The sequence below is a fragment of the Pipistrellus kuhlii genome, unplaced genomic scaffold, assembly GCF_014108245.1.
Source record: "Pipistrellus kuhlii isolate mPipKuh1 unplaced genomic scaffold, mPipKuh1.p scaffold_m20_p_3, whole genome shotgun sequence".
Lineage (NCBI taxonomy): Eukaryota > Metazoa > Chordata > Mammalia > Chiroptera > Vespertilionidae > Pipistrellus > Pipistrellus kuhlii.
In genome coordinates, this window is record NW_023425529.1 from 49080366 (window position 1) to 49104611 (window position 24246).

A 24246-nucleotide genomic window follows, 5' to 3' on the forward strand; every position below is an offset into this window, starting at 1 on the left:
TCTGGGAGACATGAGATTTAAAGGGAGGTCCTCAGAACACACCACCACACCAAAGGGGACCACTGGAAACACATTTCCTCTTCTTCCGTGCCCCGGTCAGGAGACGAGGCTGGTGAAGTCTGTGAGCATCAGCTGGACAAGCTGCCCAGGGTAGAAAGCATGGGCTGCTGGGTCAGATGTCTCCTGCTCCGGTCGAAACAGGGTTGGTCCAAACACAATTCCCAGATTGTGGGGGGTCATGCGGTTCTTATCTGAGTGTGCTATCACCCTGTGGACAAAGGAAAGGCCAAGAGAAGGGGCTATAAGGAGGCAGCTTTGCCACTTCAAATAAAGATTTGAGCAGGGAAGAGTTCACTCTGGGATCCCTCCATGTAGTGGCCAAAGGAAACCAAGGAGACAGAGCCTCAAGGGGGATGAGATAGGACCAGTGGAGAAACCTTCAAGATACAACTTGAAGCTACAAGCCAGGATACAACCACCTCTTCCCAGCGTCAGAGACTGCCCCTACAGTCCTCTCTGCTCACAATTTGGGAGGCTTTAATTCAAATGGCTGTCCTCTCTCAGAAGTCACTGCCCAGGCCCAGCTCAGCCAAATAAGCCATCACCACTGTTCCAATGGGCAGCAAGGAGGCAGAGGGAAGGGAAATTTAGATTTCCCTTATTTCTCACACAGCATCATTGTGCTGATCTTGGTCCCCATTTCCCCATATTATGCTGACCACAGGTTTTGACCCTCATAATATGACCCCTGCACAACAGTTGCCTGTTTCATCCATCTGCTCTAAACGTGGGTATTTCCCTACCTTCACCCCATTTGAGTAAAGTCCCTGCTGCATGCCCCACCCCTCCCTCTCCCTAAGGAACAAGAAGTTCCATTTTCTCGACCTGCATAAATGCTCCAGGAGGCACCACAGAGTGTCTTGGTTGGGCTTCGGCATTGAGGCTATTAATTCTCTTATTTGAGAGAGGCGCTGTTCTGACTCCGAGAGCTCTACGGAGAAAGAGTAACGGGGAGGGCATGGGGGTGAACGTAGGGAAGGTGCTAGTGCAGGGTGGGTAACTTATTACTCTTTCCCAGGCCCATGGAAGACATCATTTATGCACAGCAGCTTCCTTTTTCACTGAGCCCAACTGCAGCTTTAGAAGTCCTTTCAACTCAGCACTTAACATTCACACACACATACACACAAAACAAACCAGCAACAACTGCGGTCGGCACATGTGTTGAAAGTTATTTTCCATCTCTCTGTTCAGGATGAAACAGAAGAGTGTAACAGAACCTCTACTTTATTCTTGATCCCCTCACATCTCCCCATAATATCAAGGGTATTGCTCAAAGCTCCCATCTCTTACCGAGGGCAGCACGAAAATGGGGCAGCAGCAGTGGGGGTACCAGCGGCTGGGGTAGCTCCCTGAGAAAAAGCTTCAGGGCTCCAGTGACCACGTGAATGTCATCCCACTCAGCACTGTCCAAATCTAACCCGCCTTCTGGAGGAAGAAGGAGGTATAGGAGGGTTCAGGGCTCATGAAGGGCCAGAGGGACCCAAAGACTGAGAGATCAGGAATTTGGGAGAAGATCCAGCTGAGACAGGCATAGTAATGCCTAGGGCAAGCATGTCAAACTGTGGGCCACATGTCTCATTTATTTGGCCCGTGATAGCCTTTGAGTTTGACATGCTTGGCCTAGGGAGTCTACAGTAGGGCAGGATAGCAGAGGTAGGGATGGGGACAACCCTTCCAGGAGCAGGAGATGGGGGAATCACAGGAGCAAGGGGGATGTGGGGAATTTTGAAGGGCCCAAGGGGCCTTTCGTGTACATACCTTGTCCGGGTTGCTCTGGGAACACGTACCTCCCATCGGAGGTGACCGCCCGCTCTGCAACAGGTATGAGAAGAGATTAAGAGCTAAGACATGCAGTTCCAGCCGGAAGGCCTCCCTGTCTGCCAGCTCACTCCCTTGGAACCGCCTGTGGTTCTGAGACATGAAGTTATAATAGCACCACCGGCCCACAGGCCTCACCTCTGTCCACCAGGAAGCGCAGTTTCTGGACCACTGCCAAGTTCCCGCTCACCCGGTAAATGCCGTCCACATCTAGGCCTAGGAGAGGAGGCGAGGAAAGGAAGACCAGGATGCCCACTCTGATGTGTGTGACGAGGTCCCGCGAGGGAGCCACGGGTGGAAGGGAAAAGGCTACAAGGAAGCGTGAGGGAGGTGGGAAATCCCAGGCCTGGGCCTGCTGGAAGGGCGGACCGGGGGTCTCCGGGAAAATTACCTCTCTTATCTACAGCAGCAATGCAGCGCCGCACAAAGCTGGGCACAGTGTCTCCTTCCCGCTGGCACAGCGATTCCAGCTGGCAGCCGAACACCTGGTCTGCAGGGGAGATACAGGGTGAGGGGGCAGTGTCACCCACAGAAGCTCTTCTCAGCACAGGCCTTCCCTCCAAAGCCCGCCTGGCCCTCCTGGCTGCCTGTTCTAGGCCGCTGCAAGGAGGTACACCCACCTCCCAGAGCCAGCAGAAGTGGGAAAAGAATGGTCTCCCAAGAGCAACTCTGCTCCGCGCCTCACTGAGGTTTTCCCGTCCATGAAATGGGCCGAGGCCCAGATCAGGAATGCAAAAACACTCCCAGAGGCCTGAAGGGGGAACGGTACCCGCTGGGCCAGCCCACCTCACCTCGGAGCAGACCCCGCTCCTGCAGGCTCTGCAAGGGCGGCCTCTTAGCGATCAGCCGCTTCAGTTTGTTCCGCACGCGGTTCTGCTCGGTTCCTTCTGGGCAGCGACCTGGGGGAGGCCGGGAACCGGAGTGTGAGCATAGCTGCGGGAGGAGGAACCTGAAATAGCCCCGGAGGCCCGCCCCACAGGCCCGCCTCTCACTGGAGCTCCGGCGGCCGCCGAAACGAAGCAGTGGCTTGGGCACCGGCTCCGACTCCTCTTCTTCGTCCTCCCCGGCGCTCAGCTCCCCCAGCTCCGCCGGCCCCGAACCTGACAGGCGCAGCTCCAGCGGGTTCTCCCGTTCCTAGGTCCAGGCGGGTGGGGTGGGCCGAGTAGATGGGAAGAGAGGAGAGAAATCTGCACCCCAGCTTCAGGCAAGGAACCCTAATTGGCTGCTTGGGTTCCACATCCCAGCCCCACCCCGGGGCTCTGCACTGAACCCATCCTGCCCCCCAAAGCCCCCAGGCCCTATGGCTCCTCTCCCCACCCCCACCCCCACCCCGCCCCCGCCGCCCCTCTCACCAGGCGCTCGATGACCGCCCGCAGCGCGTGGTGCCAGGCGCGCAGCTCGGCCTCCAGGTCTGAGTGCAGCAGGAACTCGTGGCCCGGGACCGTGCGGATCTGTGGCGCCGGCGGGGGGAAGGCGTGGGTCAGCGGGGAGGAGCATACAGAGCGGGAGGCTGAGAGGGAGGCTCCGGGGGGGATGGAGGGCGCACCCCGGGGCCAGAGGAGGCTGTGGGGATGCTCCGGAGGCACTCACGTGCAGGACGTTGCGGCGGCTGGACAAGTGCCGGCCGTGGGCCAGGGCCGCCCCGCGCAGGTCCACGCTGCTCTCGGGTCGGCTGCCCGCTGGTCCCTGGGAACCCGGGGAGAAACCGAGGCCGCGGTGCGGGTCCCCTCACTGTCTCCCTCTCGCCGGGTGGACCACAAGGACGTGGGGTGGGGGGAAGCTGCTTCCTAATGCGCCCCCCTCCTCCACGCTCCCGCCCCCCACAGCTGGCCCTTCCCTCGCTCACTCACCCAGGCTGAAGAGGAGGGCGCCACCCGGGGTGGCTCTCGGTAGAACATCAGGCTGTTACCTGCTAGCACCACCCACGATGGGCACCAGTTCTTCCTGCAGGGGCAGAGGACAAAGGGCAGAGGACAGAGTCGTTTAGAAGCCCTGGGGGGGGGGGGGCGCTCTCCCAACACCGTCTACCCCACGGGAGGGTCCCACCGTCGGGCCTACCGGAGCTTGCGTCCCCCCTGGGCAATCTTCGTCACGTTGAGCTGGCCCGACCTCTCCACCTCCTGGGGAACGGAGAAGGGGTACCTGTAAGTCACCCCGTGAGCCTCACGGAACCTCGGCTCAGAGTTCCGAGGGAGGCTGGGTAAGGGAGGCTCCCCGAGAACAGGCAGAAAGAGGAAGATGTTTCGGAGGAGTAGGAATTGGGGCGGGGTAGTGTGTGTGTGTGTGTGTGTGTGTGTGTGTGTGTGTGTGTGGTGGGGGCACTGGAGTATCTTGCATTCGCACGAAAATGGGAAACTTACGTGAGGGTCGTCCAGGACCTGCGGCAGAGGCCGGAGGGGCTGCCGGGCTGCAGGCGGGTGGTCTGGGGGGCCGAACTGGGAGGTGCGCGGGTGGAGGCGGGGTGAGCCCTGGGGCAGGAGGTTGGAGAGAAACAGGTGGAGCAAACTCTTAACTTGGAAGTCCCTCGCTGCAGAGGAAGGGGAGTGCGGATGTGGGTGACAGGAGTGTATGTAATAAAGAAGAATGTCTTGCATAAAAGAGAAAGTGGCGAAAAGATGGCTTTTCCTGGGAGCAGACTGGAGGAGGCAGGGATCTCACCTGGGGGTTGAGCAGTTCTGGGGACCCGGTGTCCGATTCTGAGCCCTTTGCCTGAGGTGGCAGGACACCGTTGTCCCTATTCAGGGTCTGTGTTCCCTCCATGGAGCCAGGGTTCTGGGGGGGGGGGGGCGGGGAGGAGAAAAGGAGGTAAAGCTACATCCAGATGCCTCCCTCAACCTGCTCTCAACACCCTTCTCACACTTTTCTGATTCTTTTGATCTTCTGGAAGCCCCAGAAAGCAAACACGCTGCTTAGGAAGACAGCAGGGGAGAGGAGCAGATGGAGGGGTGGGGGGACAAAGAGAGACTCACCGTCTCTGGGGTTCGAGTGCGGCGGGGAGGCTTCCAGGACTTGCAGCCGGTCAGCGCGTTTCTGTAGAAGCAGAGTCCGGAGTCAGGGTCCAGGTGCTGCTCCCAGGCGTCCAGCCTCTGCAGCGGGGGGCACGCTGGGCTTGGGGGTGGGGACTGGAGACAGCGGCGAAGGTCCACTAAGTTACAGTACACCGGGGGCTCTGACATGAGGAGCTGGGGTCCAGCCTGCCAGGAAAGGGGGGAGGAAGCGGTAGGTAGGTATTCTCCCAAACCTCGCTCCACCTAACTACCTCCCCCTCTCCCCCACCATTTTCTTACCACCAGATCCTGGCAGGGGTTACCCAGGTACTGAGGGAGAAACCTGGTCCCTGGCTGTGACTTTTTTTTTTTTTTCCTCCCTCCCTCACAGTCTTCTATGCTCTCTCCTCACTTCCTGTTGCCAACTTCCCTCCTCCCCCACCCCACCCCCACCCCAGGGCCGCAGGAAAGGGGAACAGGCGTGTATGTTGGGGTGGGGGGCGGTTTGAGGGGAGCTCTCCACCCCTCACAAAAGGAGACAGAGAGGAGGGGGTATGAGAAAGGAGGGGCCACTTTTCAACCACCAGTAACTAAGAGAGGGGAGGGGCTGAGTCTTCAGGAAGAAAAAGGAGTTCCATCTCTAGAGGTGACGAGACCTGACACCACACGACAAACCCTGCCTTGGGCCAGGAGTAGGAGGAAGAGAGAGAAAGCACAGCCGAGGTTGTCTTTCAGTCCCCCATCATCTGCCTGGTTCCATGTACCCTCAGGATCTTTACTACTTGCTGTCCTGTCCCTCAGCTAGAATCCTTTCTCATCTCCTCATTTGCATCTGACTCCTCCTTATTCAGATTCAACTAAACATCATCTACTCAGAGGTGCCTTCCTAGGCCAGTTCAGTCCCTCTCCACCATATTTATCTTCCTGGTAGCTCTTATTCGTTCCAACACATATTAGTTTACGAGAGTTGTGAGGCACGGGAACCCTTGAAAGCTGAGTCTGTTAGCCCCTGTGCCTAGAACAGGGCTCAGCAGTAAATATCTGTTGATCGCAGCTGCTCAGATGGAAAGCTGTGACTCACCGCATTGGCATTGGCCTCTGTCAGCAAGTTCTCCCGGGAGAGAGATCTTCTGCTTTGTCCATCCTGGGAGGGCTTCGGGAGAGTGGGCCTCAGATTGGAGACACTGACACTTCTACAGATCGTGGGGGGAAGAGAAGGAGGCTGCTGTGATGCAGACTGGGCTCTGCCTGGGGTGGCCTGAGGTGGGTGCAGCTCCTCCACTGAGCCAGGAAACCCCTTTGGCCCTGGAAACAGAAATGGGGAGAGCAGGGGGCAGGCGATGAGAGGCCTGATCTTGGCTGGGGGTTCACAGGGAAGGCAAGAGCAGGGAGAGGCTGTGGTTGAAAAATAAAATGAGATCTGCAAGACTTGAGACTAAGGAAGAGAGGCAATGGAGACACCCGGGTGGGTAGAAGGAGTAGGCTGATCACAGGAAAATAAGAGAAGGGGATCAAGCAGAAACTTGGAGGAGGAGGTGCCTTCCAATAACTTCCAGAAGTCAGGGGGGGGAAGAAGGTGATGGGAAGGGCTTACTCACCACGAGTCCAGAGGGGCTGCCTGGTGGTGACGGTGGTTGGGCTCGGGGAACAGATGGACTCCTCGGTCACGTAGGCAGCTGGTACAAAGACGGGTCGTGAGGCGGCTGGTGCTCCCAGGGGCCTTGCCAACCACCAGTCAGAGTTGGTCTTCCGAATCAGCAGGAACCTGTCCCCTTCAGCCATAGACACCTGCCGGCCATCTGCCGCAGTGTAAGTGAAGGCATAGAGGGCACAGAGCTGGGATTTCTGAGAAGTGTTTTTGGGCCCCAGTTCTAGGTTCCCCCAAGTACTTGGCCACCACTGGCCTGACAGCATTGTAGCCAGTCCTGTCACCTGTGGGAAAAAGGGGTGCTGGATATCCAGAAAGGGTCAGAACAGGCTCCTTCCAGGCAGAGAAACATGGTTCTCAGAGCAGTGTCAGAGGAAAACAAGCAGAGGAATCCTGGAGTGAGAGGAGAGGGTAAAGCAAAGGGGCTGAGTGGGGGTCACTGACAGGTTTTGGGGCCTGAGAACTCCTGAGTGATGTGACTGGTGAGGAAGTATATAAGTAAGGTGACAGAGGATGTGGTCAGCAGGGCTGTGAGGCCAGCAAGGCAGGAAATCATACATCGCCTACCTCAGTGATTTTCCTCCAAGTGTCCTCTGGGGCTCAAATGAAGGTCCAGGGGCAAACAAAGTTGGTTCTGGACAGTGGTGGGACTCTTGAGTTGGACACAAGAAGATGAGGGGGAAAAAAGTATCAAGCCTGAGACAGAACACAGACAAAGAGAAAGCAGTTAGTGACAAAAGTAAAAAAGTTTGTGGCCCTTTATTAAATGTACACAGGCACCAATGTTTCCATCACTGATCCCCTCAGACCTAAAGCTGCGTGCTTCCTGTGTGGAGTCGGAGAAACAGAGAGCCAGGAAGACCACATTGGAAAGAATCAGAAAGTGGGTGGGAGAAACACAGAGGGATTCGTTAGAGAGGGTGGTGAAAACGCCACCACACCCTTTCTCCCTTCCCCCCCTTCCCCCCATCCAGGACATGTTTTGGGGAGCTGGGAAGCCTCTGTTCTTAAGCCTCTTGAGTGGGGCCCTACTTTGGTGTGTGGGCTCATTCATTCATGCTCTTAGCAAGCATTGGCTGAGCCCCTCCTGTGTGAAAGGAACCATGTTAGGCACTGGAGAAAGAGGCAGCGAGGAGATAGACACAGCCCTTGCCCTCTTAGAGCTTAAAAACAGGTATTAACTAACCACACGATACATTTATTAATTACAAGGGAATCGGGGTCTGTGGACAGCACATTGGGGTGAATGGGAGACTGATGTCAGCTTTTCCCGGGAAGGTGGACACTGACCTCCCTGTCCATTGCCAGAGCTTCAAAACCCACACTCGTGCTTCCTCCTTACCTGACCCTCTTTCCCCTGCAGTTTCTCCTTCATCACACTGCACAAGGGAAGCTTTCTGTGAGGCCTTTCGTCTGGGAGGTGGGGTGGAGGTGAGGTACCACCCCCTTGGTGACATCAGACAGCTCTCCTCTTCCTATGTGTGATCTGAGGGCTGCATTACCAGTTCTGAGTGCTGGGTGACATTCCTCCTTCGTTTGCTCCACTTTCAAAATGTGGAGAATCCCACCCTTCAGCTCTTCCTTCTCACTTCCAAAATAGTGACTGCAGGTCTTCCTGCCTCTTGCAGGCCTCACACTGGGGATCAAGCCTGCAATCAGTGAACTCCTGGTTCACAGGTTAACAATCAACCACTGAGCCATGCCAGCCAGAACCTCATCAGCTTTTAAATGTAGCCAAGTATTCCTCATTTTTATTTTTTTAAAATATATTTTATTGATTTTTTTTACAGAGAGGAAAGGAGAGGGATAGAGAGTTAGAAACATCAATGAGAGAGAATCATCGATCAGCTGCTTCTTGCACACCTCCTACTGGGGATGTGCCTGCAACCCAGGTACATGCCCTTGACCTAAATCGAACCCAGGACCTTTCAGTCCGCAGGCTGACGCTCTATCCACTGAGCCAAACTGGTTTCGGCGTATTCCTCATCTTTAAATAAACCTCCCTGTGCTCTCCAGTTGCCACTGTACTTCTTCCTTTAAAAAAAAATATATATTTTTTTTATTGATTTCAGAGAGGGAGAGGAAGAGAGAGAGAAACATCAATAATGAGAGAGAATCATTGATTGGCTGCCTCCTGCACGACCCCCAATGGGGATCGAGCGGGCAACCCAAGATGTGCCCCTGAACCAGAATCAGACTGGGGACGCTCTATCCACTGAGCCAAACCAGCTAGGTCCTCTTCCTTTTTAAAAAAAAATATATTTTATTGATTTTTTACAGAGAGGAAGGGAGAGGGACAGAGAGTTAGAAACATTGATGAGATGAGAGAGAAACATCCGCTAGCTGCCTCCCGTACACCCCCCACCGGGGATGTGCCCACAACCAATGCACATGCCCTTGGCCGAAATCGAACCTGGGACCTTTCAGTCCACAGACCGATGCTCTATCCACTGAGCCAAACCTGTTTCGGCAGGCCCTCTTCCTTGAAAGGGTTGCCTACACACAGAATCTTGATTTCCTCTCCCCTGACACTTTCTGCTTTCTAAGGTCACTCTTCACTAGGGTCACCCCTGAATTTGCATGGGCATTTTGCAGTCCTTATGCTGCTTGACATTTCAGCAGCTGCCAATACAATTTACTTTTTTCTCCTAGAAACACTGGTTGTCCTCCTTACCTTTCTAGCACTTACTTCTCTGTTGCATAAGGGAGGGCTTTCCTTTGCTTGTTCCTTAAACCCCCATGGTCTCCCTGAGCTCCAGTGCCCTTTGTGTTTTGTATACCCTAGGTAGTCTTAATCTCTCTAACTCAAATGAACTCCATGTGCTCTTGAGTACCATATCTTCATTCCAGCTCTTTATCTGAAGCTTCAGTCTAATCCACGATCCACTGAAAAATTCCAAGTGGGTATTTCACAGGTACCACAAACACAGTATGTCCTAAACCAACTCATTTCTCTTCCAGTATTCCTATTCGGTTAAATTTAAATTTAGTAAGTATTTTTTTATAATATATTTTATTGATTTCAGAAAGGAAGGGGAAGGGAAAGAGAGAGAAACATCAATGATGAGAGAGAATCATTGATCAGCTGCCTCCCACAGGCCCCACACCGGGGATCAAGCCTGCATCCCAGCCATGTGCCCTTGACCGGAATCGAATCCTTCAGTCTGAGAGCTGACACTCTAACCACAGAGCAAACTGGCCAGAGCTCTACCAATGTTTTTCATTCCTACAATTCCCACCCTCTTTAGCCTGGATGATATAACCTCCTAACTAGTTTCTTTGCATATAGTTCTACTCTCTTCCACTCCATTCTTGGCACAACAGCCAGAGTGACTTGTCTAAAACACAAAAATTCCCTGCCACTCCCTTGACTTAGCCTTTCAAAGGCTTCTCATTGTACTCAGAGTAAAGCCCACATTTTACAATCTGACTTACAAACACTTTTCCCCTTTATCCTAGACTTTTCACACTCCCCACAAACTCTACACTCCAGCCACTCCACTCTTAAAGTGCAACTTTGCATATCTTCTTTCCTCTGCCTGAAACACTTCCTCTCTCCACTCCCACAATCTTCACCTGGCTAACTCTTACTCATCATTCATATCTCAGTCAAAAGGTCACACACAAGAAGAGCTCTTTTAACCCCTTAGAGTTAGGTAGGGGCCCTAATTAGCAGCTCCCACAGCAAGCTTTACATCCCATCATAACCTTCATCACACTTTAAACATTATTTTATTATCTAACTTCCCAGGAGGTCTTTGAGCTCTGCCAAACCAGAAGCCTGTATCTATTTTGTGAATAATTCCTACTTCAATGCCTTGTATATTTCCTGGTACAAAGTAAACTCTCTGTGCCTCAAATCCTCATCTATAAAATGAGAATGAGAGGACCTATCTCATGATTTTTTGGTTTATTTGTATTTTTTTAAAATTAGCAACCATTTTAATATAGCTCACAATTTTATGGGTCAAAAATTGGGGAAGCGCTTAGCCAAGTGATTCTTCTGCCCCATGTGGTATTCAATAGGCAGATGGGTTGATCTGGAGATCTTCACTCACGTTTCTGAGACCATGACAGTCTCAGGGTAGTAAGACCTCTTACATGGCAGTTCAGGGCTACCAGAATGTTCTAAAGAAGCATGAGCAACCCTAGCCTGTTTGGCTCAGTGGATAGAGTGTGAACTGCAGATGGAAGTGTCCCTGGTTTCATGCTGTTCCATGCCTGTGAAGAGCCTGTACTTCCTTTGCAGATTCCTCCCCAGGGTGGGGCCTGGTAGGAGGGGGGGGGGGGGTGCAGGAGGCAACCAATGGATATTTCTCTGTCTTTCCCTCTCCCTTCTCTTCTGAAATCAATAAAAAATATATATATATTTAACAAAAATAAATAAAACAATGGAAAAATATTCTCAAGTGAGGATTAAAAACAAAACAAAACAAGACAAAGAAACAAACAAACAAAAAGAAGCATGGGCAGAAGCTGTCAAGTTTCTTATGACCTAGCTTCAAAAGGCCTAGAACTACTATAGAGGTTTTTGTTTTTTGTTTTTTTTTTAATATATATATTTTATTGATTTTTCACAGAGAGGAAGGGAGAGGGATAGAGAGCTAGAAACATCAATGAGAGAGATACATCGACCAGCTGCCTCCTGCACACCCCCCACCGGTGATGTGCCCACAACCAATGTACATGCCCTTAACCGGAATTGAACCTGGGACCTTTCAGTCCGCAGACCGACGCTCTATCCACTGAGCCAAACCGATTTCGGCTACTATAGAGTTTTTGGGGATGAAATTAATACATGTGAAGTGCTTAGAACAGTGCCTAGCTCATAAGTACTACTATTAATTATTATTATTTTTTTAAAAAAATATGGTTTTATTTTTAAATAAAACCTAGCTGGTGTTACACCCAGACTTTGTGATCCCCAAGGACCACCAGGGAGCCGAGTCCAATGCAATAAACAAAAGAGCCTCTTCCATGCTAGCATGGGCTCTGTCCCACTTACGCCGACAGCATGGCAAAAGAGAGGCCGAAATTGGACAGGTCAAGGGGTTTTATAAGGGTGGTGATGTCACTGCTTTGGCTGACCTTGATTGGTTGGGTGAGGGTTAGGATCCAGTTACACCAAATGGAGGATAGCTCAGCCCTGCTCCACCCTGCCCCACAGTACAAAATGGAGTCAGGAGTTAGCCTCGCCCCGCCCTGCCCTCTCACTGGTTTGGTTCAGTGGATAGAGCATCAACCTGCGGACTGAAAGATTCTGAGATCGATTCCCATCAAGGGCACATGCTTGGGTGACGGGCTCAATCCCCAGTAGGGGGCATTCAGGAGGCAGCCAATCAATGATTCTCTCACATCATTGATATTTCCATCTCTCTCTCCCTCTCCTTTCCTCTCTGAAATTAATAAAAAAATAAAAAATATATAGTTTTATTGATTTCAGAGTGGAAGGGAGAGGAAGAGAGAAATGGAAACATCAATGATGAAACAGGCTAGGGTTGCTCAGGCTTCTTAAAACACTCTGGTAACCCTGAGCTGCCATGTAAGAAGTCTTACTACCCTGAGACTATCATGGTCTCAAGTGAAGCTCTCCAGATCAACCCATCTGCCTGTTGAATACCACATGGGGCAGATGATGGCGGCCTCCTGCATGCCCCCTATTGGGGATGGAGCCCTTGACTAGAATCGAACCTGGGACCGTGATTCAGTCTGCCACTCTATCCACTGAGCCAAACCAGCTAGGGCTTTAAAATTTTTATTTTAATTTTTTAAAAATTCTACATAATAATAGAGTAATATGCAAATTAACTATCCCTCGGCTACATCTACCAGCCATGCCCACCAGCCAATCAGAGCAATCATGCAAATTAACCCAACAAAGATGGCTGATAATTTGCATATGTGGAGGGAGGGAGGAATGAAGACTGAAGACAGCATAGAAGGAAGAGGAAGGGAAAGTGGAAAGCAAGGCTGCTGCAGCTACTTGGAGGGAAAGCACTGGCAGCACGTGCAGGCTAGGGCGGGGTGAGCAGAGTCAGTGCTAAGCCGCAGAGGCGGAGGCCATGGGGTCAGCAGGCGCCATGGGTGGGCGTACAGGTGAGGCATGTAGTGGTGGTGGCAGCATGCAGCCGCAGAGATGGTGGTGGTGGTGGTGGCCTTGGGCACAGTGGGGCGGGTGGGGCGCGCCCTGCCCGTCCTGCCTGCCCTGCCCTGCCTGACAGAGTGGGAGGGCGGGGTGGACGGGAGAGGTGGCAGTGGCGGGCCAGAAGTCTTGCAGGAATATTCCTACAATAGGTCACTAGTATTTTTATAATTGCGGAAGGGAAGAGAGATAGAAACATTAATGATGAGAATCACCCTTGAGCTGCCTCCTGCATGACCCCAGGCCCCCAAATCGGAGTTGAGCCTGCAACCCAGGCGTGTGCCCAGACCTGGAACCTAACTGTAACCTCCTGGTTCCTTAGTTGACACTCAACCATTGAGCCACACCAACTGGGTATGATTCCTTGCTCAACCACTCATGTGCTTCCTTGTGTGACATACTTAATGCCAACTCTTAGCCTTTTCACTTCCCCTCAGTCTGACTTTTCCCCTACACATGCTCCCTCCCAGTCACTTTAATGAGATTATCTAGCTCTATGTGAGCTGCCGACTGATATTAAATCAATATTTAGTAGTTCAGTCCTTTCTTTGTGAATAGGGTACCTACAGTTAATTTCCATTGTATCACTACAATCCATTTATGGTAACTCTCCACCCTAATTCTGATGAACTTGGAGAGTCGATCATTGTGAATAAATCCTGTCAAAAGAGTGCAACCAAACGTTGGGAGGTTCCCTTCCCCACAGTGCGGGCGTTAGAGGCTTAAAGCGCGCCGGCCCACCGCGCCCCTTCCTCTCCGTGGTCCTCTTTCCGGCTTCCTCCTGTTGCATGATGGGAGAAATAGTCTATAAACAGCGGTGCGCGGGGAGCGGCCTCACTCCGAACTCCATTTCCCGGCGTGCCTCTGGCTGGTCGCTCCGCTCGCAGGCGAGAGGCCGGTTCCGCTTGCATCAGCGTGGGATCCGCGGCGAAATGAAACTGTTCGTGAGCGAGGGCGCCCCGGGGACACTGCCCGTGCTGGCCGCGGCGGGGAGGGCCCAGGGCCGGGCGCAGCTGCACATCAGCACCGTGGGCCCTGAAGGTAGGCGTGCTGGCGCTGGGGGGCCGGTGGGTGAGGGGGGCGGGCCCGAGCACGCCGGACTCCGGGTCGCAGTCCCCTTCCCCAATCCTCAACCCCTACCACTCATTCCCGTCTACCTCCTGCCCCACTATCCTTCGTCACTCCATCCCCTCTTCCTTCCTAGGCACATCTTTCATCCATCACACACACCCCGCCCCAGACACGGTTTTTTGTTCCTAGGAAACGCTGCGCTCCTCTCCACACAGACACGGTCACATGTGCACGCCTTTCGGCTTACCTCTTTTCATTCCCAGCCAGCTGTTGGGGTGACTTCTAAGCAGTTCTGTTGCCAGTCTTCCCAGTTCTGTTAATTTTGTTCTACTCCTGTTATCTCGGGTCGTTCTCAGATTATCCCAGTTTCAATTGTTCCAGTTCTCGGCTGCTGCGCTACAGCGCGCCGCCTCCTCTCCGCAGCACCCATCTGTTGTTTGCAGCTGGCGCACTGCTGGTCCCCCCAGCTCATTCTGGACCCACCCCCTTTCAGTGATCCCGTCTTTGAAGCTCTGGATTGAGACTGCCTAGGCTAAACAATGTGAAGTTGTCCTAAGTTGACAAAGAATTTTGTTTCTTTTTCTTGTTTTCCACGCATTTCTCTCTCTCTCATCAGAGTGTGTGGTCCCATTCCTGACCCGGCCTAAGATCCCTGTCTTGCAGCTGGATAATGGCAACTACCTCTTCTCCACCAATGCAATCTGCCGGTCAGTATTGGTACTTGATGCAGGGAGGTGACTAAATCACATCCGAGTTTACTGTCCTCTGTGTGGCCTGTTTCACTGTGAGTGAGAATGGGCCCTTCTAATTCCACCTTCTGTTGTTTTTTTTCTCTGGCAGATACTTCTTTCTGTTATCTGGCTCAGAGCAAGATGACCTCACCAACCAGTGGCTGGAATGGGAAGCAACAGAACTGCAGGTGGTACTGGGACATGGGGGATGGCAGGCAGGCCCTTGCTCTGCTTGGCCATTCTGACCTGTGTCCCCCCACATTTTAGCCAGCTTTGTCTGCTTCCCTGTACTATTTGGTGGTCCAAGGCAAGAAGGGGGAAGATGTTCTTGGCCCCATTCGGAGAGCCCTGACTCACATTGACCACAGCTTGAGTCGTCGGAGCTGCCCTTTCCTGGCTGGGGTAAGTTGGGCCTTGAGGTGGGGATTGGGGAAACCGTGTGGATTAAGAATTAAGGAAGACAGTATTCAAACCCAAACACTGCCATCTTTTAGCAGTGTAGCCTTGAAAAAAAATGAAACTTTCTAATTCTTTTTTTCTCCATCTTTGAAATGGGTAATATTGGTACCCACCTCATCGGGTTGTTGTGAGGATTAGTGAGATCATTTTAAATGCTTAATAGAGTGCTCGACGTATACGAAGTGTTAGATGTTTTTACTACTTTTGAGAAGAAATTGAGTATCTCACTTGTGTACCTTTTTCTTTTGTTTCCCCGACCAAGGAGACAGAATCTGTTGCTGACATTGTGTTGTGGGGAGCCCTGTATCCATTGCTCCAAGACCCAGCCTACCTCCCTGGTGAGCACTGAGCGGATCACTGTTTCCCTAGCCCTAACTGCAGAAGGCTGGTGTAGGGGTTACAGAACGGGCAGTGTATTGTATATAGGTGCCCACCATGAGGTGTAGCTTGATATGGAAGCTCTAGCAGAAAGATGGTAAAGGGAATGGGAAAGCAACTAGAGAAATTTCACGAAGAAGGAAAAAAATCATCCGGCCTTTCCTGGTCTTGCTGATTCCTCTTTTCTCCCAAATCCGCAGAAGAGCTGGGTGCCCTGCACAGCTGGTTCCAGACACTGAGTTCTCAGGAGCCATGCCAGCGAGCTGCAGAGACCGTGCTGAAGAAGCAGGGTATCCTGGCCCTCCGGCCCTACCTCCAAAAGCAGCTCCAGCCCAGCTTCCTGGAAGGGAGGGCTGTCAGCAATGAGCCTGAGGTTTGGAAAAGAACTGAGGGGTCCCCAGAAAGCCTTGGTGCCTACAGGGTGGGGTGGTTTGGAGAGGGGCTTGGAGTGTTGTTGGGTGAGTTTCTGTATTCCGTGGGTCCTCCTCACCTGGTAAGGGATTCCATCCACTCTTCATAGGAGGAGGAGCTGGCCACCCTGACTGAGGAGGAGATCGCCATCGCCGTCACTGCTTGGAAGAAGGGCCTGGGGAGCTTGCCTCCCCTTCGGCCAAAGCAGAAGCCAGTGTGAGTAGGCACAGATGAGCAGGGCTTGGTTTTTTCAATGGAAGTTGTTGATAAAATCAACACCTGCCTGCCAGGTCCCCTCTGCTGCTGACTTCTTTCATTTTCTATCCTTTCCTTTTTATTCTCAGACTCCTATCTCTCTTTTTATTGTTGACATCTTTTTTTAAAGTTTATTCTCTCTTGGTTGTAATTTTGGACACTCTCCGTCAGTCCCACCTGCACCCGTGTTTCAGTTATTCTTTACCTACAGATACCACCTAAATCTGTTTTTTCCAGTCCAGATCTCTACTCTGAACTCAACATTATTTGTCAGACTGAATCCTCCACCTCCACAGGCATTGCAAACTCAGCATGTGCAAGAGCAAACCAGTTATCTTTCCTGTCAGCTTCCCTCCTTTATCATGTGCTTTAGCAATTGACACCCCTCAACTCCCACTTAAAAATCTAAGCCAGAAATTTTGTTGTTATCTGTACTCTTTTCTCATCCCCTCCTCCTATATCACTTATTCCATTAGCAAATCATTGATTCTAACTCCTAAGTAGTCCTTGAATCAATCCCTTCTTTCTCTTCTCACAACTGCTCCCTGACATCAAACCTACTACCTCTCACATTCTCTTTCCCTACACTGTCACCGGAATGAGTACTTAAAACTGCATATATTATCTCACCCTCCTTTTTTGAATTCCTTTGTGTAGTTCACAAGATCATTCAAGATCTAGCCCCTGCCGGAGGCTTCATATTTTGTCACTGTCCTACTACACTGAGACAATATGCACACACATACGTTGAAGGAAAACTTCAGATGTACTTGACTGTCTGACGTAGACTAGATCTGTGTCTGGGTATCTTATGCACTTCCGGTCCCTTTTGGCCCTTGCGTCTCCTCCATGACCTGTTCTCTTCCTTCCTCACCAGGTTGCCTGTGGCTGGGGAAAGGAATGTGCTCATCACCAGCGCCCTTCCTTATGTCAACAATGTGCCCCATCTCGGAAACATCATTGGTTGCGTGCTCAGTGCTGACGTCTTTGCCAGGTGCAGCTAACTGCTGCAGGGAAGACCCGAGGGAGCCGTGGGTCCCAAAGAATAGGATGCCCCAAGGGTGGCGGCTGGGTAGGTCCAAGGGACATGGGGAGCGGCTGATCATCATATTCTCTTCCAGGTACTCCCGCCTCCGCCAGTGGAACACCCTCTATCTGTGTGGGACAGATGAGTACGGTACCGCCACAGAGACCAAGGCTATGGAGGAGGGTCTCACCCCCCAGGAGATCTGTGACAAGTACCATGTCATCCATGCTGACATTTACCGCTGGTTTAATATCTCCTTCGATATTTTTGGTCGCACCACCACTCCACAACAGACGGAGTAAGTTTACTCTGATCAGGAGAAATGGAGGGTGAAGGCTGGGGCTGGGGACCATGAGAATATCCGGGAGACGGAGGAACCAAGATGGTTGTCTAGGCAATCCCCCTAAATGTAGGACATGAATATTGCCCTGAAATGTATTCCAAGCATTATTAAGGCAATTCAGTGTGGTCAGGTTCTAAAGGAGCAAGTAAGGGAGGTAAGAGGCAGGATGGAGGCTTGTGGGAAGTATACCTTTCTGCTACCACTTCCCTTTCCTTCCCTGGCTGCCACAGAGTCTGAGCACATTCCTTCCCACTCCTGTTTATAGCAAATATGCTTTCTTCTGATACCTGGTAATTCATCCCTATAAAACCTCTACAGGGTAGACAGGCTGTCAGCTAATAGTGCGGTGTGGTTGAACTGATTTCATTTTTAGGACACAGTTCTATTCTTTTGGAGATTTTTGTTAATGGAGAATACAAAACAGAGCCAGTATTTGACAAATTCTAAAATGTCAAGGGAAGAGATTGTATGAGGGGTTGAAGAATATGTGTAAGGAGTCTGGGCCATCTAGTCAAACTCCCTAAAGATGACTAGATGACCTTTGCCTTGAAGGTCTTCTGCCTGATTTCTTTGGCATTTGGACTAAATGAGTTTGGGTCCTGGGTAGAGTGGCAGGGGGAGGGTTGCACCCCTTTTTCTGACTTCTCTGATCTGTCCCACCCCTGTCCCTTGCTCACCTCACCAGAATCACACAGGACATCTTTCAGCGTTTGTGGGACCGAGGTTTTGTGCTGCAAGATACCGTGGAGCAACTGCGGTGTGAGCATTGCTCCCGCTTCCTGGCTGACCGCTTTGTGGAGGGGGTGTGTCCCTTCTGTGGCTACGAGGAGGCCCGGGGTGACCAGTGTGACAAGTGTGGCAAGCTCATCAATGCCATAGAGCTCAAGGTGAGTGGGAGGTCTCATAGGAGCCCAGAAGGAGACAATCTCTATTCTTTTTTTAAATTAATTAATTGATTTTAGAAAGAGAAGGGAATGGGGAGTGGGAGGAAGAAACATTGATTTATTTTCCCACTTATTTATGCATTCATTGGTTGATTCTTGTATGTGCTCTGACTGGGGATCAAGTCTTGGGGTATCAGGATGATGCTCTAACCAGCCGAGTTATTTGGTCAGGGCAACAACCTCCAATAAGGGGTTCCCAATCTTGTCCCACTCAGGATTTTTGTTTTAGCATTCGAGACCTTTGACCAGTGGTTCTTTCTACTCCATCTCAGCAACTCACCGTTCAGCTCGTTAGATAATTACTAAATGAACATTTACTCTGTGCTTAACATGTGCTAGGAAATTGAATTTATATTTCTCTACTTTTGCTTCTGTTTCAGACCACCTTCTATAAATACTGTCTCCTCTTCTACTCCCTGTTTACTCATTTGTTACTTTATTCATTATTGATTTCAGAGAGGAAGGGAGAAGGAGAGAAAAAAACATCAATGATGAGAGAGAACCATTGATTAGCTGCCTCTTGCATGTCCCACACCAGGGATCAAGCCTGCAACACAGGCATGTGCCCTGACCAGGAATTGAACCCTGACCTCTTGACTCATAAGTTGATGCTCAGCCACTGAACCATGCCATTGGGCTATTCATTCTTTCAACAACTTTTTTTTTGGTCTTATAATAGGGAAGTCACAGTTCTAGGTGCTCAGGATGTGGCAGTGAACAAGACAGACTTATTAGTGTGGGGAGGAGACTAACGACGATGTAATTATGGAATAAACTGCCAGGAAGATGTGATAGAGAGTGACTTTTGGGGGAAGGTAGGTGATTAGGGAAGGCATCTCAAAGGAGGTAACATTTGAACTGAGAGTTTAACTGAAGAATCAAAGGGAGCAAGCCAGGCTATGAGAGTGAGGTTAAGAGTGTTAACAAGCAGAGAGGAGAGGAAATGCAAAGGCTTAAAAGGCAGAATTGAAAAGGCCAGTATAGCTGTAGCTCTACTGGGAGGGTGGATTGAGATAAGGTCAGGTTACCAGGGCCTACTAAGCCATTGTGGGAGTTGAATGGCAAGCTGCTCTGTGGAAAATGGATGGGAGGGAAGCATGAAAGTTTGGAGACTAGCGTGATAGCACCAAAGTGCGATAATGTTTCTCCATCAAGATTAATAGCAGTAGAAATGGGGATGGGAGAAGAACCTTGAGATATGTTGTGGAGGCAGACTGTAGAATTAGATAGACTGGAATTCTGGGTGATGGGGAAATCAAGGAAATGATGACTTTTAAGTTTTTTACTTGAGCTGCTACAAACATGGGCATGATTCGATGAAAAACATGCTTTCTGGTGGAATCTATTTGGATTTATTAAATTTGAGATTCCTTGCCCTGCCTGGTGTGATTAGAGGATCGGCCAGAGCATTGAAGGATCACAGATTTGATTCCTGGTCAAGGGCACATACCTGGTTTTGTAGGTTCGATCCCGGCCCCAGTTAGGGCACAGGCGGGAGGCAGCCGATCAATGTGTCTCTCTCATATTCATGTTTCTCTCCCCCCTTCCTCCCTCCCACTCTCTAAAAATCAATGAAAGAAATATCTTCAGGTGAGGATTAACAACAGTAACAAATTGAGCTGCCTCCTAGACACCCAAGGAGCAGTGAGGTAGTTTGATAGAGAAATGTGGAGTTCAGGAGAGAGGTCCTGAGAGAGTTATAATTTCTCACCTCCAAAAATTTAGATCAAAACTTATTTGGAAGCTTTCACTGATTAGCCCCACCTCACTGTTCACTCCTTTAGTCCTCACCTTTCTGGGTTTGTATATCAACTTGTACCTTGAGAATAAGTATTTCTTGACATTTTGCTTTGTGTAGGTCTGCACTTATTTCCCATGCGAGCCCCCTCTCCCTAACTTCCGTAGGAGAGGAGCTGTGTGTCTTCTTTTCCATCATTCCTGCCTCTCCTCACACAGCTGCATACAGTGCAGTGCTCTGAGAATGCTTTTTCCTGTTCTCTGGAGAGATAGGACAGAGGCATGAAACTCTGAGTACCAAATGTATGCCACGTGGACCTGAGTCTCCCAAGTTCACAGAAGGCCCAGCAGTTGATGAGTTGGCTGGGTGTGAGCATGAGGCTCAGCTAGATGGCACACTGGGGAGCTCATCCCTCTGTGCCTCTCCCCTTGCCTGGACAGCTCCACGAGACCTGCAGGCCTGCTCCTGACTCATCTTGGGTCACACTTTTTCTTTCTCTTGAATTTTCCTTCACAGAAGCCTCAGTGTAAAGTCTGCCGATCATGCCCTGTGGTGAGATCCTCGCGGCACCTGTTTCTGGACTTGCCCAAGGTAAGTGAGCCTTTCCCTCAACTTGGTCTGGATGGCCTTTTCTGCCCCCTCAGCCTCAGCCACAGATCTATTCCACATTACTCTCAAATGTTTTTGATTTCTGTTTTAAAGTTATACTTATAAAAATACATAACAAGTGAATGTGCCCAAAGTGAAAGGCCTGCTTACCGGAGGTATTTTACTCCTTTGTGCCTATTCAGAAATATTGTATGCATGTGAATGAACTCTACATATATGTCCTCTGTACTCTTAAATATATATTTTTTAATATGTTTTTATTGACTTTAGAGAGAGTGGGAGAGGGAGCGAGAATAGAAACATCAATGATGAGAGAGAATCATTGATCGGCTGCCTCCTGAATGCCCTCTACTGGGGATCTAGCTTGCAACCCAGGCATGTGCCCTGACTAGGAATCAAACCATGACCTCCTGGTTCATAAGTTGATGCTTAACCACTGAGCCACACCAGCTGGACTACATTTAGTTTTTTATATCTCTTAGTTTCCTTTCATCTGAAACAGTTCCCCAGCCTTTCTTTATCTTTTATGACAGGGGTGGGGAACATCCGGCCCGCAGGCTGTATAAGACCCAAAAGACCCAAGAAATCATTTAGTCTGGCCCTGCCAAGGCATTAGGGGTGAGTTATTAAATGTTTGGCCAAATATAACAGGCTAATTTTTTAAAAAAATATATTTTATTGATTTTGTACAGAAAGGAAGAGAGATAGAGAGCTAGAAACATTGATGAGAGAGAGTCATCGATCAGCTGCCTCTTACACCCCCCCCACCGGGGATATGCCCGCAACCAAGGCACATGCCCTTGACCGGAATCGAACCCAGGACCCTTCAGTCCCCAAGCCGACACTCTATCCATTGAGCCAAACCGGTTTCGGCATAACAGGCTAATTTTAAGTTGATAATTTTGTATGGCCCACAAATGACTTTATAAATATCCAAATGGTCCTTGGCAGAAAAATGATTTGTCACCCCTGACCTAATAGGATGTTCTGGAAATCATTCCATATCACTTCATAGCGATCATCATTATTTAGTTGTTGTTTTCTTTTTCTTCTTTTTTTTGTTAATCCTCACTTGAGGATATTTTTTTCATTGATTTTTAGAGAGAGTGGAAGGGAGGGGGAGAGACACATAGACTTGTTGCCTCCTGCATGCACCCTGACCAGAGCTGGGGACTGAGCCTGCAACTGAGGTATGTGCCCTTGTCTGGAATCACTTCAGTTTGTATGCTGACACTTAGCCACTGAGCCACACCCGCTAGTGCAGTTGTTTGTTTAAACAGCTACATACAACTACATTTGTGTTTGTTCCATAGTTTATATAACCAGTTTTCTGTGTTCTCCATTTAGGTAGTTCCCAATACAGTAGGTCCTTGAATAACGTTTTGTTCAATGTTTTGTTACAAGGTTGATCAGATGCAGTAGAAACTTAACTCTTGTTTATATCAATTAGCTTGTGGTAAAAATTGGTTTTGTTATATGTCATTTCACTGAAAGCTGCAGAACCTATCAGCGTTAAGTGAGGGCTTACTGTATTTTGCAATTGCAAATGACGTTGCAGTAGATAAATGTTCCATCAAATATAACAAGCACATTTTTTTTTTTTGTATTATATCTTCAGGATAATTTCCTTAAAAGTGATCACCTGCTGTGTCAAGAGTAAATGCATATGTAGTTTATTGTCAGATTTTCTTTAATAGGTGTTATTCCATGTTTGCCTTCCCATCAGCAATCTGTGAGTGCTGTTTCCGCATAGCCTTGCCAATGGAGTCTATTGTCAGGCTTTGGAAATTGTGGTATTTCGTTGGATGAGTCACATAAACCATTCATTAAAAAAGTTTACTTTTGTTTTTCTGCTTACAAAAGTGATAAAAGCTTGTTTTTAAAATTTCAGCTAGAAATATATGGTATAATGTGTATGTTCCCCATAATCCCATCTGAAAAAAAAGTACTGATTTTTCCTTCAAAAATTTTCTGGTCCTAGCTGATTTGACTCAATGAATAGAGTATCACCCTGCGGACTGAAGGGTCCTGGGTTCGATTCCGATCAAGGGCATGTACCTTGGTTGCAGGGTCCTCTCCGGCCCAGGCCCTGGTCAGGGAGCGTGCAGGAGGCAACCAATTGATGTGTTTCTCTCATATCAGTATTTCTCTCTGTCTTTCCTTCTCTCTGTCACTTTTACGAAGATCAGTGGGAAAATATCCTCCAGTGAGGAGTTAAAAAATTTTTTTTTTCCCCTTGGGCTTGCCCAGCCTGTGTGGCTCAGTGTTTGAGCATCTACCCATGCGCCAAGAGGTCACCAGTTTGATTTCTGGTCAGGGCATGTGGGCTTGGGTTACAGGCTTTATCTCCAGTAGGGAGCATGCAGGAAACAGCTGGTTGATGTGTCTTTCTTATTAATGTTTCCATCTCTCTTCCTCTCTCTCTCTAATCAATAAAAAATATATTTTTAAAAATTTCTGGGCTTATGTTAGTCTATGTGTTGATATTTATTTATTTATTTATTTATTTTTATTGATTTCAGAGAGGAAGGGAGGAGAGAGAGAGAAACATCAAAGATGAGAATCTTTGATTGGCTGCCTCCTACACGCCCCCTACTGGGGATCAAGCCCGCAACCCAGGCATGTGTCTAGCCGGAATCCAACCTTGGACCCTTCAGTGTGTAGGCTGATGCTCTCTACCCACTGAGCCAAGCCGGCTGATATTTATTTATTTATTTATTTATTTATTATTATTATTATTAAAAATATATATTTTATTGATTTTTCTTACAGAGAAGAAAGGAGAGAGATAGAGAGCTAGAAATGTCAATAAGAAAGCAACATCGACTGGCTGCCTTTTGCACACCCCCCACCGGGGATGTGCCCGCAACCAATGTACATGCCCTTGACCGGAATTGAACCTGGGACCTTTCAGTCCGCAGACTGATGCTCTACCGCTGAGCCAAACCGGTTTCGGCTGATATTTATTTTTATAGTAATAGAATTATACTCTGTTGTTTTGTAGTTTGCTTAATTTAATTAGTAATGAATCTTGGAGGTCTATATATGTCAATTACATGTAGATCTCCTTACTCTTTTTAATGGGCTTATGAGTATTTTATTGTATCGATGCACCATATTTTCTTTAGTTTTAATTTTTTGCTATGATGAACAGTGCACTTCTTTATATACACTCTTGTGTGAATATTTCCATTGAAAAAAATTCTAGAAGTGGAATTGACATGTCAAAGTCATGAGTCTTTTAATTTTAATATATCTCCAGACTAGTCCAAAAAGGTGGTACATATTTACCCTTATGCAAACTGTGTATGAGGCTTTTCTAAGTCAGCCTTCTGTCTCTGCCTTCTCAGCTGGAAGACCGACTTGAGGAGTGGCTGGAGAAGACTGTGCCTGGCAGTGACTGGACACCCAATGCCCGATTCATCATTCGTTCTTGGCTTCGGGACGGCCTCAAGCCACGTTGCATAACCCGAGACCTCAAATGGGGAACCCCTGTACCCTTAGAAGGTTTTGAGGACAAGGTAAGAATCCCATGCTTTGCTCATATCTCTTTATTATACAGCCTTGAGACCCTGGCCTAACATAATGCACTGTTGACTATGTCTTGTTTAACTGGGTTTCC

At 49.4% G+C, this 24246-nt stretch overlaps 2 protein-coding genes across 6 annotated transcripts in view; one reads left to right on the forward strand and one right to left on the reverse strand.

Annotated features, from left to right (window-relative positions):
- On the reverse strand, positions 1 to 14161 carry ARHGAP9 (Rho GTPase activating protein 9). Of its 4 annotated transcripts, XM_036458085.2 has the most exons (19): positions 13977 to 14161; positions 7084 to 7212; positions 6467 to 6800; positions 5950 to 6173; positions 4851 to 5075; positions 4540 to 4653; positions 4242 to 4349; positions 3940 to 4001; positions 3732 to 3825; positions 3472 to 3567; positions 3234 to 3332; positions 2874 to 3015; positions 2673 to 2780; positions 2273 to 2371; positions 2020 to 2097; positions 1822 to 1875; positions 1354 to 1488; positions 886 to 991; positions 1 to 268 (listed from the first exon to the last, which is right to left on the reverse strand). In XM_036458085.2, exons 3-19 carry the CDS (start codon positions 6780 to 6782, stop codon positions 97 to 99), a joined length of 2232 nt encoding a protein of 743 aa, XP_036313978.1. In that variant the 5' UTR covers positions 6783 to 6800; positions 7084 to 7212; positions 13977 to 14161; the 3' UTR covers positions 1 to 96. The 4 variants fall into 4 exon arrangements, with proteins under 4 accessions (XP_036313978.1, XP_045444139.1, XP_036313979.1 ...); XM_045588183.1 differs by lacking the exon at positions 4242 to 4349; XM_036458086.2 differs by lacking the exons at positions 5950 to 6173; positions 6467 to 6800; positions 7084 to 7212; positions 13977 to 14161 and adding an exon at positions 5169 to 5325.
- The window catches only part of MARS1 (methionyl-tRNA synthetase 1), a 14675-nt gene continuing 3959 nt past the window's right edge, over positions 13531 to 24246 (forward strand). For both annotated transcript variants that reach the window (XM_036458078.2, XM_036458079.2), the window contains exons 1-12: positions 13531 to 13699; positions 14346 to 14436; positions 14570 to 14648; positions 14728 to 14862; positions 15182 to 15257; positions 15498 to 15670; positions 15818 to 15924; positions 16841 to 16957; positions 17085 to 17288; positions 18019 to 18220; positions 20532 to 20606; positions 23975 to 24145. In XM_036458078.2, coding sequence (XP_036313971.1) covers positions 13591 to 13699; positions 14346 to 14436; positions 14570 to 14648; positions 14728 to 14862; positions 15182 to 15257; positions 15498 to 15670; positions 15818 to 15924; positions 16841 to 16957; positions 17085 to 17288; positions 18019 to 18220; positions 20532 to 20606; positions 23975 to 24145 — 1539 coding nt within the window. In that variant the 5' untranslated portion in view covers positions 13531 to 13590. The remainder of the gene's footprint in view (positions 13700 to 14345; positions 14437 to 14569; positions 14649 to 14727; positions 14863 to 15181; positions 15258 to 15497; positions 15671 to 15817; positions 15925 to 16840; positions 16958 to 17084; positions 17289 to 18018; positions 18221 to 20531; positions 20607 to 23974; positions 24146 to 24246) is intronic.